General features: G+C 36.9%; 1 protein-coding gene across 11 annotated transcripts; it reads right to left on the reverse strand.

The window, feature by feature from the left end:
• Positions 1-627: 627 nt before the first annotated feature.
• On the reverse strand, positions 628-13,165 carry LOC141592159 (uncharacterized). Of its 11 annotated transcripts, none has more exons than XM_074412751.1 (12): positions 12,792-13,165; positions 10,843-10,966; positions 10,654-10,723; positions 8,850-8,942; positions 7,727-7,998; positions 7,382-7,555; positions 5,905-6,832; positions 4,156-5,420; positions 3,357-3,489; positions 3,124-3,272; positions 2,361-2,564; positions 628-1,409 (listed from the first exon to the last, which is right to left on the reverse strand). In XM_074412751.1, the coding sequence occupies exons 5-11, from the start codon at positions 7,739-7,741 to the stop codon at positions 2,439-2,441; spliced, it is 2,790 nt and encodes a 929-aa protein (XP_074268852.1). In that variant the 5' UTR covers positions 7,742-7,998; positions 8,850-8,942; positions 10,654-10,723; positions 10,843-10,966; positions 12,792-13,165; the 3' UTR covers positions 628-1,409; positions 2,361-2,438. The 11 variants fall into 11 exon arrangements, with proteins under 11 accessions (XP_074268852.1, XP_074268851.1, XP_074268849.1 ...); XM_074412750.1 differs by having other exon boundaries at positions 5,890-6,832; positions 12,792-12,949; XM_074412748.1 differs by lacking the exon at positions 12,792-13,165 and adding exons at positions 11,968-12,029; positions 12,396-12,482 and having other exon boundaries at positions 3,124-3,489.
• Positions 13,166-13,646: the final 481 nt, after the last annotated feature.

The raw sequence follows: 13,646 nt of genomic DNA on the forward strand, positions 1-13,646 counted from the left end.
GACAGAATAATTATTAAGCTCAATAACTTCGTAAAATAGCTCAATAACTTGTAAAATAACTCAACAACTTCGTGTGAGAGCTCGATAACTTTGACGCGGTTGTACATAACTATTATACAACTAGTTGTAGGATAATATTTGTGAAACTTTACACATGAAAATATTAATCCCAATCTAAACAGTTTGGATAAAAAATCTATTTCATTCTTTTTCATATTTTTTATCTAGAAAACTTAAGTTTTATTAATCGTAAATACATTTATAACTATGTTAACATAAAATTATGATGTAAGATATAAAAAAAATATATGATAAAAAAATTGGGAACTAGGTCTAAGTAGGGCTTAATAAAATAACAAAATCGGAAACTAGGTCTTGTAGGTAGGTTATGAAATATATATTTAATATTTTAAAATTTATCTCAATAGTTCTCAAACGTAATCATCTTTCCAAGCCTCGTCAATTGTGTTCTCTAACTGTAAACTGTTCCGATTGTACTCCATTACTTACTGCTTATATGATTAAATCTAGCAGAATGACCATTTGCAATTTACAGCGATCATTCATGGAGTCAAGGACAAACAAGAAGAAAAATTTCATACGCTACACCTACACGTACACAAAACCTGATGTTCTAACCTTAAACTTCAGTGAACTATTTCACGAGTATGATAACTTGTTTACATAAATGGTCGTCGCATGACAAAACTACACTGCCGCCCATATCTTCGCTACCTGTAATCATACTAAGCTATACAAAACGTGAGAATGCCTAGTGAGCTTCCCAACAAGGCCTTGCGTGGGATTTACAGTTTTCACAGCATCAAAATAATACAACCGACCCCACGTTAAACTAAAAGACCTTCTGCTCAAACAGAAAAAAAATGGCCTTTTTTACCATTAAGCTAGACTGCAACTACTTACTACACACTACCAAATCTCTCCCTGAGATCAGTTCAGCTAGTCTAGAGAAACAGGGTTGCTTGGAGATCCATCTCGATGAGCCAGACCTGCATTCGCTAAATATTGGTATGTCCAACTATTACCCGGTACTGATCTGTACTGTTGATTTGGTCTATCGGTTAATAAGGGGATACCTGACATAGGTATTGGTGGGGTCAGGAAGCCTAATGAGCGGAGGTGAGGGGCTGGAGCCCTAGCTGAGTGACCCGCAAAAGGATTCAAAGTTGGGTATGATAATTGTGTCGGGTATGATGGAGACGGAAGGGAATTGTGTAATGTGACTGGTTCAATAGACATCAGATCAGATAACTGGTTTACCACCTGCACCTGAGCCGGAGCCGGAGCCGGAGCCGGAGAGGATCCCACTCTTCTTGCCACTGCCGTACGTGTAGACATGTTATATTGTTGAAGCAAAGGGAGCTCAAGGATGGCGCTCATCAGGTGTTCTGTAAAATATAACCCCCAACAAAGCCAAAACAATTTAGATACGGCAGTAAAAGAAGACTTGTATAGCATACGGTGTAATACACACAATTACAGAAGAAACACCTTATTGCTATCAGCTATGACTGTAGTTTGCTTAAAGGGAAACGAAAAGCTAGTCACCTGACATTAGACTTGCAGTTAGAGAATGGAACCCACTTGATCCTTTCCCAACAGACACATCTTTGAACAGAGATATACAAAGGGTTATCCCTATTACCAGCATAAGAATAAGCTGTGCCACAGAGGTTTAGCTTTGAAAATTTTCCAGTACTAGTTGTCCGTGGTGCAGTTTATTTGGCCTTTGGCATTATGGCCAGCCTATACGGGGGCAAGCATGATAAAAACAATAGAGGAAGAGACTTATTTGTGAAGCTCATAGTACGATTTCATGCTATTTCAAGCCCTAAATCTTAAAAACATTGTAAAAAAATTTCACTTTTAATTAGTCTCCTACTTAACGTGTCCCGGTATGGCTGTAGCTGTACCTGCATTCCATATTTAAAAACAGTCCATGTCTCAGAATTTGGGTCCAGACGAGTCCTACACTTGTAGACATACATATACCCGACAACTGTAACTTGAGTCCGTAAAATAATAGCCAATAATGAAGCTGAACGAATAACGATTATATATCCAAAGCATACATGGAGCTGTACTGCTGTAGAGCCCGAGTAGGTCAGGATATATGTGCAACACAACAGAACAGCATACAAGCTGACCAAGAATTTCCAAGACATAAAGCAGTGTTTTAACATTAGTTTTCGTCTCATGATATTCTAGTCAAAGACACAGCTGAGAAATTAACAATAAACAGCGAAGACAAAAGTCCAGTACTTGGAAGATGGGAACACTTTATGCAGCTCACATATCATATGCTGTAAAGCAGAAGGAAGGTGACATGAGTTGCAAACCTTGTGAGGCTGGAGGAGAACGTGGCGTCTGAGTATAGTACTTCAATGTGTCCGCCAGTAATTTGTTGGCTCGTACTTTTACACGAACAGATTCAAGTGCCACGTTCTTCTGCAGATATTCAACGTTAGCTTCGTTTGTAACAAATCATACTTCTTTCGAACCTCTTCAATTTCTTTTTTGCAAGCTTCTTCAACACGCATCATCTGTTCATTATTTGCCGATGCATTAGACACTAAAACTAAAAAAGAGAACGGGCATGCAAGGGTATCAGTGTATCACATTAAGATAGGAAGTAACGACTAACTCAAGGCTCTAGCAAATGGTGAAGGCTCCCAAAAATGGTTGTGTGGAGGGGCGGGGTCGGGTTTACACAGTGAAATCCATTTCCAAATAACTCATGATGAAAACAGCATCGAGAATTACATTAAGTGCTACTTTACAATTTAAATAATACTCCCTCCGTCCCGGTCATTTGTTTACCGTTTCCATTTTAGGGTGTCTCGTTCATTTGTTCACCTTTCTATATTAAGGGTTTTTTTATGAGTATTTTGATCATCCATATCCGTAATGATCCACTAGTCATTCAATAACACTAACCACAAGTGTTCCCCTCCCATTTTCTTAATAATTGTGCCAAAACCAAAGGTAAACAAATGACCGGAACGCAAAGAGTAATAATAAAGAATAGGAGGCAACTGCCTCCGATCAGAAATGGAGAAGTAACCAAATTGGAAAATGATATGCAAGTTAAAGGTCAAAAACCTTTTCATCGTGAATCTTTTTAGCATCGTCCGCCTCCATTTGCATTTTCTTAAGCTCATTTTCCAGTGGATCAATACCAGTAAAAAGAACCATATCAGATCTGAAAGATGAAGAGTCCTGGAAATGGCTAGTATGCGACTGCATAATGGCTGTGCAAGCAGAATTTGTAATATGTGTGCGGTCACAACCCACAAATGACTGTACTGGAGTATGTAACAAATTCGGACTATAACCTGAACTCAAAGGGAGCTGATTCTGATCTAGCTGACGAGAACCAAGTATGTCTGATGCCTGAGAGTTAAATAAAGCTGAAGCTTCAGCATTTTGCCTGACGTGATTGTCTGGAGGACATGCAGAAACATCTGGCTGCACAAGTATAAATGAAAAGTTAGTAAAAACGAGAAAGGGCACCACTTGCTGGCGTTTGACATGACTATGTACCTGTCTAACTCTCTAACACTAAATTCCAATCAGATCGTACCCTTCTCACATTATTGTTTTTACAAGAAAACTCTATCTACTTATTTAGTTAATTCAACATAAATTAGCGCTGACTGTTTAAGTGTTTATGTGAACTGTAATGCAAAAAGGGTCAGCAAGGCAATGATCGGCAAGAAAATACACTTCGCTTCACATACAAAGTTATTGCAGTCTCCAACCTCCAAGGAGTTGTCAACTACATTCTTACCCAGGAGAAAAGACCAAGTCAAGAAGTACGTTCAGAGGGCATCATCATTCATTTACTATAATAGAACCCAAATACTGACAGTAAAAAATTTAATAAAAAAAATTCGGAAAGAAGCATAGAACATCATATATTTTCAAACAATCCCAGAGGCACTGAACATGCTGGTCCGCCACTATCTTTGACGAAAAACATGAAACGTTTTTTTTTTTTTTTTTTTGGCAAAACAGCGGAGTTCGAGACCCTGACACCTGACACACTTGCAACTGAATCACAGTAACATACTAACATAGGACATAGTTAAAAAGTTAGACCCACTAGATTTAGTAGGTGTAACACGCAAATACCTGCTCTAGTGGTAATGAACCAACCACAGCCGTGACAATTTGTGACTGTTGGAGAGCTGTGTTGCTGCTAATAACTCTCGCCGCAGGTAATTCTGCTGGTGCTTGTTCTTGTGCCCCTGGCATCCCGTCGACCGTAGCAGGACTATCCATCTCTTCATTAACATTACCTTCAATTTCTTCGTTTGATGATCTTCCAGAAGCTTCCATGGTACAGTCTCTATCCAACACCTCTCTATTTGTTATATCCAAATGGTTCTGCCCAGATAATTCACATAGCTGAGGCTCGTTCGAAGTACCCAAATTAGATCCTTGATCCAACATTTCTCCAGTACACAACATTGTAACATCATTTTCACCATCAGACTCCAAAGGTCCACTGACATGACACTTGGGAAGAACAACGGGGTTACTACCAGCATCTCTATGAGACTGATTCTCCACAGTGATTCCCTGCACTTTTTCTGTACAAGGTTCAATATTTGTGGAGCTATTCTCCTCGATTTCGCCGTTTGGTGCACACTCCATGTTTTGAGATGTTTTTCCTACAGGACTGTCTAAGAGGGAGGCTGTATTCGACAAAACATGAGGAGAATCATTGTCGTCTATAATATTTAATACTTCTTCTCCAGGCATGGATACACCATCATCTTCTCCATCAGACGCCACAGATAAAATCTCAGTATCTTCCCGCAAAGAATCAGGAGGAATTCCAGGATCATGATGTTGCACCGATTCATCTCTAATGCCTTTCTCTATCTCTTCAGGTACTCCAACAGGGTAATTAGCAACATCTTCACTTGAACCAGTAAGACCCAAATTAAAGTCCAAAGATGATTCATTGACCAGTGATGATGAGATTGATCTCCTAAAATTTTTTGCCTTAGCAATCAATTTATGTTTCACCTGTTTTTCCTTTATCCTTGAAGCACGCTGCGCACCTTCCAGCTCCTTCCTTTTCATGTCCATTTGACGATTATGTTCGTCAACTTTTTCTACATAAATGTGATCCAATCTCTTGAGCTCTTCTTGTTTGGCTCCTGCTTCTTTACATCCTTGATTGATAAGATCCAACTCCAACTGGTGCTCTTCTTCTAGTTTAGCTCTTTCTTCCCTCTTAGTCCGATAAAATTCGCGAATTTCCTTTTTTTGCTTCAGAAGCAGGTCTCTCATCCTACGCATACAAGTTTCTTCAACACGACGTGTGCCAGTGTAGCCATTTTTGCATGGTGAAAGTTCTTTTCCAGCATCAGCCGAATTAGGACTGCCTGTGAAGAGATAAAAACACATTCAACAACATTATTACCTCCAGTGCCTCAGTGGCTCACGTGTTACCCTTGTGACGAGTAAGGGGGTTGGAGGGGGTTGAAGGTACGCAACCTAACCTCTGTATAAACAAGTAAAACAACACAAAATGGCAGTCTTCAGATGACCCATATTAAAAAATTGCGTCGTAAAGTGCAGCAACAGCCGACAGCTACTACTTCATCATTCAAGAAGCATAGAGCGCAGAGAGGCATGTTTCTTTACTCTCTCATATTCCAAAGCCAACGAATAGGAAGTCTTAGGCCCCATTTGAAATGAAAAGGAAAAAGAGGATGCGGAAAAAAGACATATCATGAATTAAGGCACACAGAACTTGATCCTTTTGAATCACAACCAATGAAGAGATATACATTCACAACTATAGATACGTACACATACCAGCTATTCACAACTATAGATACATACACATACCAGCTAATTTCCCACCTTTTCTCTCGTGAGCCAGCCTGCGCATCTTTTTAGGCTTGGATTTCTCACAAATCACATCACATTGGGATGGTGGATTCTTCTTTGTGGACAGCTCATTTTCATTTCCAGATTCAGTATAGTGAGTTGACCTGACATTAAATTCACTTCTCCGTCTTTTGTTCCCTGAAGATCTTGGCAGTAGTCTCCACTGAGGATTTTTTCCTTCAAGTAGACTACTCCAAATTACGTGTGGTGGTATATCATCATCAGCTGGTGCATCTTGGTCACGAGGTACTACTATGCCGGCATGATATTGATCTTTTCCTTCCGAAACTTTTGAAATAAGAGAAAAACTACATTCTTTACCCTCTTGACAGGACAATAACATCAGCAATTCATCAAACACATTACCTAGCCGCTCATCCTCGGTCAAACAGTTCAAACTGGCAATTGAGCTGCATTGATCGTGAAAGCTAGCCAGCTTGCTGAACATATAAGTAGCACCCCAACGAAGCAGTGCATCGCTAACATTGTGACTAAAATTAAACAGGTTACTCTCAAGTGAAGTGCCTTCCTTTGCCAAAGTCAGAATCTTTTCTTCCAAAGTGTTTGATGAATAAAAGCGAAGCACATTCAATTGATTAACTGTAGGTTCAATGGACATTTTTCGCAGACATTTCATGTCATTAATAGGGCACCAGTCACTATTAAACAAGATCACAAAATCCACTGATGAGAGCTTGATGTTTGACTGACAAGAACATTTTTCCATCAACATCACAAACCTCCCACTCTCTTTATCATTGAAGAGATCACAAGCAGCCCGCTTCTTTAAACGATCGAAATCCCGATAGATGTGTACATAAGACTCTCCACCAAATCGGTGGCTTATAATGTCATCCAGATAATGCCGAAGTTCAAATGCTCCTGATTTTGAATGATTTGACTGCTTATATGGTACCCAAAAAAAAATGGGAACTAACAATTAACAAGTAGCTGAAATATTAGCAATTAAAAGCAAGGAGATGTAAACAATGTAAGAAAACAGCATGAATAAAAAAAATACAAATTTAAAAATAATGTAAACATTTATAGACATGAATAAACTTGAGCAAAGAACGAAAATTTGAGACATTGAGCATCAGAAATTAGCTATTCTTCTCATCAAAACCAAGAACGTAACTAAATAAGAAGAAAGCCTTAGTCATCATAACAAAAAGAGAGGAAGAACTAAGGAGCAGAGAAGAACTGATGAAAAAAAAAGCAATTACAAAACAAGCTCAGACCCCATCAAAGCCCAGGAATATGATAACAACTACAAAAATAAAAGGCATCATTTGGACTACGGAATCTATACACAGTAAAGTATCATAAAGCAAAATGAGAAAAAGAACCTTCAGAATTCACACCACATTTGGAATATAATGGTTATATAAATCAACCAGATAACAATTTTAAGACAATTCCATAAACCTAAGAGAACATCAATTAATACCTGGAAGACAATTACCACCCTAAGCCCTTTTCCCTTAACCTCTTGTAAAAACTTATCAAGAAGTAAAAGTTTCCCGCTAGCTTCTATTCCAGTTTTCAGAAAGTCATCCACTGGGCGTATTTCATTCACAAAGCGCTCCAATGATGAATCCACAAGGTAAGGATGGTCACAGCACTGAGAAAGAAAAAAAACGTGGAATTGCCTTAAAACAATTCAGCAGCCATTTTCCAACAGTAGAAACAACATAAAAACTAGAATGAACAGTAGGTAGATAAGACACCATGAAGAATTATACCCCTAATACAATACAGTTGAACAGAAAAGTCGACTGTCGAGAATATTCACCTCTTTGGCTCTCATAAGACCATCATGGAGATCCACTATTCCTTTCTTGTTCTTTACACAGAGTAACGTACAATGCTTGATCAACGTCTCACAATATTTCTCAAGCTGTAAATAAGAAAAGCTGACAGGCACCCAGTATTCAAGAAACCTTGGTGAACTACTCGTTTTTCCGGTCTTCCTTTAAGCTTAGATTCACCTTTCCACTCCTCCTTACTTTTCCCGGATCCTGAATTGGTAGAAGAAAGGATCTTGCCAGAGCTACCTTGAGGAACCTGAAAAAAACATGTCAAGTCAATTGTCAACTATCTGATACCATTTTGTTCAAGCAGCTTGAAGAAGCAAATTAGAGGGAAAATCACAACGAATTTCCTACATTTACTCTGTAATCCATAGTAAAACCCAATCTATTAACTGAAATGATCACCGCAAAGAATTTCCTCAAAGAACAACCACAGCTTCAAGGTTTGTAAAACATGGACATGGCCACCGAAGATATTACTGTAAAAATATGCATCTCTGTAAAATGCAAACAGATATAATTGTCTATCTATATACGACCTATATTTGCATATTTGGTGTTGGTAAATACATGCTTTCGGATAGTCGCTGCTCAGGAAAGAAGTAGCTCATACTAGTTCTGAAATTTCTGAATACAAACACATCATTGGATACAGGAAACTCCAACTTTAAGTTACAGGAGGGCTAAATTTCATTAGTATTCTGGGAAGAAATAAGCTCCAACCCAAAGATGTATCAAATGTAAGTGTCCCACATTGGAGTATGAGGAGAGAGTGATCTACTTTATAAACCAGGGAGTAACTCCATCCATTGCCAGTTGATGGAATCTCATTGGGCTAATAAAGCGAACTATCTCAGTATCTCTCCTCCTTGTGGGAGTGACTGAGGCCCATGTGCGAATAGCCGAATATAACATATTATAGAAAGATATGAAACTAGTTAAGTAGCTGACTGATTCTTAAGAGAGCAAATTGCGTTTGTCTTTGGGATGCTTTCTCTAGAAGAACTTAAATTCTATTAGACATAGATTCTTAGATTAACCGAAGACAAATTAAAATCTAGGGTAAACAGTCCACATATGTACAACAAAAAATTTCCCACTTACATGTTTAGCTTCATTAACCCCATCCTCAATTGTTTCAGTGGGTGTTTCTCCATTAAAATGCATCTCCGTTGATGAGGAAGACTGGATAAAACCCTGACATAGTCAATCAAAAGACCGTCATTGCAACCAAACTGACATAAATGTAAAAGCAAATGGTAGAGGAAGAAGTTATGTAACCCCATTAAGTGCAAAAACTGGCACGAAATCGAAGGGGTTGGTAGCCGGAAAATTGTGTAGTGTGTTAGCAGCAGTAATACTAGACAGATAATGTTCAAAAGATTTTCAAGTCCAGTAAAGTATCAGCAGGTTCATATATAACAGACGACATTCAGTACAGATAAATGTAATATAGGGAAAAAATACCAAGTGGAACAGGGGTGTATCCATGTTCGGTGGTTTAGGATCCTGGGGCACAGTTCGTGATTTTTTAGTGTATTTTGTCCAATATGATCATCGAAAAATATAAACTATATTTTCCACGATGTATAAAGTTTCAGCAGAACACCATATTAAAAGATACTCGGTTCACCACTGAAGCAGATCCATTTAACAGATGCCATATGTATTAAGACCCATTACACTGTCCATGCCAGAAACAACCTCAACCTAGTCAGAAACCTTGGGATGTTGACAAAAAAAAAATGACCGTGATACTTGCAACTTTGCAAGAAAAACAAGATCAAGAACATAAATTGAGACACTTGAAACTGCGCTATCCATTTACAAATGTATAGTTTGCCAATTGTTCATGAATAAGAATAAGGAAATTTGACCTGCATATCAGGACCTTATCCACTTTAAGTTTTTATAAATATACTTCTATGACATCCCTAATACATTAGGAATAAGGAAATTTGACCTGCATATCGGTACCTATTATCTATAGCAGAACTTAGAACTCAAAAAAAAAAAACTTCTGAGTCATTATTTTACAAATTGCTCTGCAAAACCCGCTTTTGGTATTATAATGTACTCAAAACAAGAAGATAAATGCAATTTGTTTGTTAATAGGAAGCAAGGAGTCTTGGAAAAGGAATGGAAATAGCAACTCGGGAGATCTGTGCATATAGGATTTTGACAGTTACATAGTGTTGCTTTTCTTCTAGCAATGCAGGGAGGAAACATGGAAAGTGGTTTTGGCTTTGATGATTAAAAGTTTTGACAAGTTTGCCTTTTATACTAAGGACGTCTTGGTACACTATTAACAAGCGAAAGCAAAAAAAATCGGTAAAATGGATACAAATTTTCATGCTCCCGATCAAGTATCGAACATGTTACAAAATTAAGATAGCTATTGTTATTATTATATAGTGTTGTTAATATTGATACCAAAATTCAACTAAATTTTTAATTGAGATCTCATCTGCCAACATATGTTAGGATGGGAAGGCCAAATTAGGTAAGGCAAGATAAGATAAAGTGAGTTGACCAAGAAAGCTAGATATGAACAAAATTCTAAAAAATTCACTTCAAGGGAGATTCTACATGGACATCAGAAAATGTTTTCTTCCCACTGCATAATAATAAGGATTCAAAACGAAAAGATAGGCACTACGCGACCCAGGAACACACCAAAATCGCAATTCTAGTTGCACTGTAAAAACTGATAAAAGAACTGTACTTTATAAGTTGTGAAAAGAAGTTAGCTAGCATCTCATAAATTTGCGTTAATCTGAGAATAGATGTGTAGCTAAAAGATTTACCATTGAAAGAGAAACAACAATTATGACCGAAGAAACCGTTTACAGCAAAAAGTAACTAATAAGATATCGACGCCAAAATCTTTAAAGATTAAAGATCATACGTTGGGGGCACAGAGGCCAAAGACAATTGCTTCTCCATTGTCAGGCTGTGATTTTGAATCAGATTTCTCTCTGCAAACAGAAGAACAAAAAGTAGAAACATCACTGCAACGTAGGCCAAGGAGCGAATAGAGCGTGAGAAACTAAAGAACGTAAATTGATGAGGTTGAAAGCAAGCACAAGAAGTGAACCTTGCCCGCTGTGAGGACTTTGAGGAACCTTTATATTTTTTTATCGTGGACAGATGATATTCACGGAAGCTACGTGCATCAAGTCTGTTTCTCCTACTGTTGTTCATGTTTTAAAACTGTATATCTGCAATTCCACAGCAAAGCACAATCAGTAAACAATCACATGATCGAATAGTAGAAGAAGAGATATACGAGAATCCTAGTCAGACAAACATTAAAATGGCAATGACGGGCGAAAATGGGTGGCCAACTGCAGAACAAAAAGCAAATAGCTCATTCATTCAAGCAATCATCAGTCTGACTGAAAGTTTAGTGCCACATTTCCTCATAAATCTAACATAGCACCACGTAAAGGGTAGCACTACTTGAAGAATGACTTTGTTGCATGCATATATACAACATATGATCATTTGCTTCTATGAGCAATAAGCATATATGCTGCTTGTTGCAAACTTTCAGTGTAGTACTAACACAATTTCGTCAAACATAAGCAAGCCATTTCTTTATTTAGTAACAAAGAACAAGGAATATTATACTAAAATACTAATGACGGAACTTGAAAAGCCTTTTATTAAATTAAGAACCACAAAAAAACATTCAAGTGGAATTCAATCCATATAGACATGTAATAAAAATTGTCACGTTCATTGATGTCAACGGCTTCGAGTAAGCACCTAATAGAGACCGTTAACCGCACTATGAGCGAGAAAAAAAAAAAAAAAAAAAAAAAAAAAAACTTCAGAATCATGAAACCATTTGTTTCTCCTAGAATTTGAAGAAAAGACTAAACAAATTGCATGTTCGCAATAACATTACCCAAATTTTTGAGATATCAGTTGGAAAAACCACCAATGTTTAAATCAAAAGTGTCGGGATTATGAGCCACTATATTTCATTTTCTTCCCAAGTGACAAACTAACTCAATGTGCAAATCATATATGAGAGAAAATTATACAGAAACAGAAAGATCGTGTTGTGACGAATACAATGAACGAGGGAAAACAAAGTAGCAAATGAAAAAAGAGCAGAATGAACTAGTTTAAACGACATAAAAAAGAACCCACCACAACATTTATCAAAGAAACTAGTACAGTCCGTAGTATAGAGGAATGAAAGTTAAGAAACCTCTTAATAACTGAGCACTCAACCACTATTGCTAAAAGTGCTCCAAAAGGGCTAGTGGAATCCTACACATACATGCCCAATTATTGCGAAAATTCGCAGCAATTGGGCATTAAACCATGGTTAGACCCGGTCCGCCTCTATTTTTACTAAAAATGCTTCAAAAGGGCTAGTGTACTCCTACAAAAAGACGCCCAATTATTGCAAAAATTCACAGTAATTGGGCATTAAACCATTGTTAAACCCGGTCTGCCTCAAAGTAGAGGTCATAAATGGCATTTATAATAGGTGGGTAGCATTACAATTTATGATCGATGTTATTTACTTGCGAAAACGATATGGGTTTTGGTGGTACATCACTCTTTAATGATGTGACAGCCCCTAAAACCCCATTTCAACCCTAAAATCCTTAATTAAACTTCTTCATCTACCTTTCAAAGACCACAAAAATTACAAACAAATTGGGGAATTATGTGACCACTTTTTGGTCCTACCAATTGTACACCCAATATTTTTACAAACAAAACATCAAAAAGAATTTGTACAAATAGTCCTCCAATCATCTACAGCACTCAAAACATGGGTAAAAGTTATTAATATATTTTAATTTTTTGCATTTAATAATCATACCCAATTATTTGTTTATAAAAAAAATCAAATTTTTTTAATCTAGCCCATATGCATGAAAACAAAAGACCCATCAATTTCAAGACACAGTAGCACAAATAAACATTTTCAAAGGATTTTGTAACCATACCCTAACAAATAGAGCTTTAAAAAATGGTAAATAGGAAAAACAAGAAAGTAAAGAAAATAAGTTAACAAACCATATAAGGGCAGTAAAAAAATGTGATCAAGCAAGAAGTGTAAATAATTGATGGAAGTGAAAATATTTGGTGTTGTGATAATGGAGGTGAGAAGGGAAATCAGGGATGGGATGTGAACGTGGTGGTCAAGGAAGGTGAGTTGGTTGCAGCTTTTGTGCAGTGCTTATTACCGTCACAAGTTTGTCATGTAGTGGGGTAATTTCCTTCTACACAAATGGAGTATTTTCATCTTTTTTGCATTTTTGTTTAACTTTTCTAATTTCTCTAATTCAAGCAAAAACGCGGTTTCAATGTGTATACTTGGTGAAAAAGATAAAAAAAATGGTTGGGGAGAGGAATAAATGTTGTGTTTATTGTACGAGTAGCTTCTTGGCGAAGTATTGTGCCACAAGGGATGTGACTTTGGAAATCATTTGGAAAATGGATTTATTATTTTTTTTTACCATAATGGACTAAGTTAAATGTAACTAAAGTTTTATAATTAATAATGTGGGGAAAATTAAAAGTTGGCATTTATATACTCATTGATTTGTTTACATTTGCTTTTTGGACGCTATTTAGGTAGAGTAAGTGTCCTGAGATACGGTTTTTCAATAAATTTATTGATAGATTATTTTATAATTTTAAGAAAAAGTGGTACTAAATATAATAAAATAGGTACAAATCATGATTAACGATAAAATGGATATATTCATTATGTAAATAGCTACGAAATTACTATGTCCTGATCAACAACAAAAAGGTCACGAAATACAAATAAAATGGTACAGAAGACTGGTATCTCAATAACTTATTGAAAAACCGTCTCTCTCAAATTTTAGTGATTTAGGTGAGTAGGATCTCAAATACAACTTC

Source organism: Silene latifolia, chromosome 7, assembly GCF_048544455.1.
Source record: "Silene latifolia isolate original U9 population chromosome 7, ASM4854445v1, whole genome shotgun sequence".
NCBI lineage: Eukaryota > Viridiplantae > Streptophyta > Magnoliopsida > Caryophyllales > Caryophyllaceae > Silene > Silene latifolia.

Bases quoted from the DNA above. Each gene is read 5' to 3' on its own strand.
- LOC141592159 (XM_074412742.1), bottom strand. The intron at 3,490-4,155 runs GTATTTGCGTGT...ATACTTGTGCAG, and splicing joins GTTCATTACCACTAGAGCAG to CCAGATGTTTCTGCATGTCC. The intron at 2,565-3,123 runs GTTTTTGACCTT...AATAATGAACAG, and splicing joins AAAAGATTCACGATGAAAAG to ATGATGCGTGTTGAAGAAGC.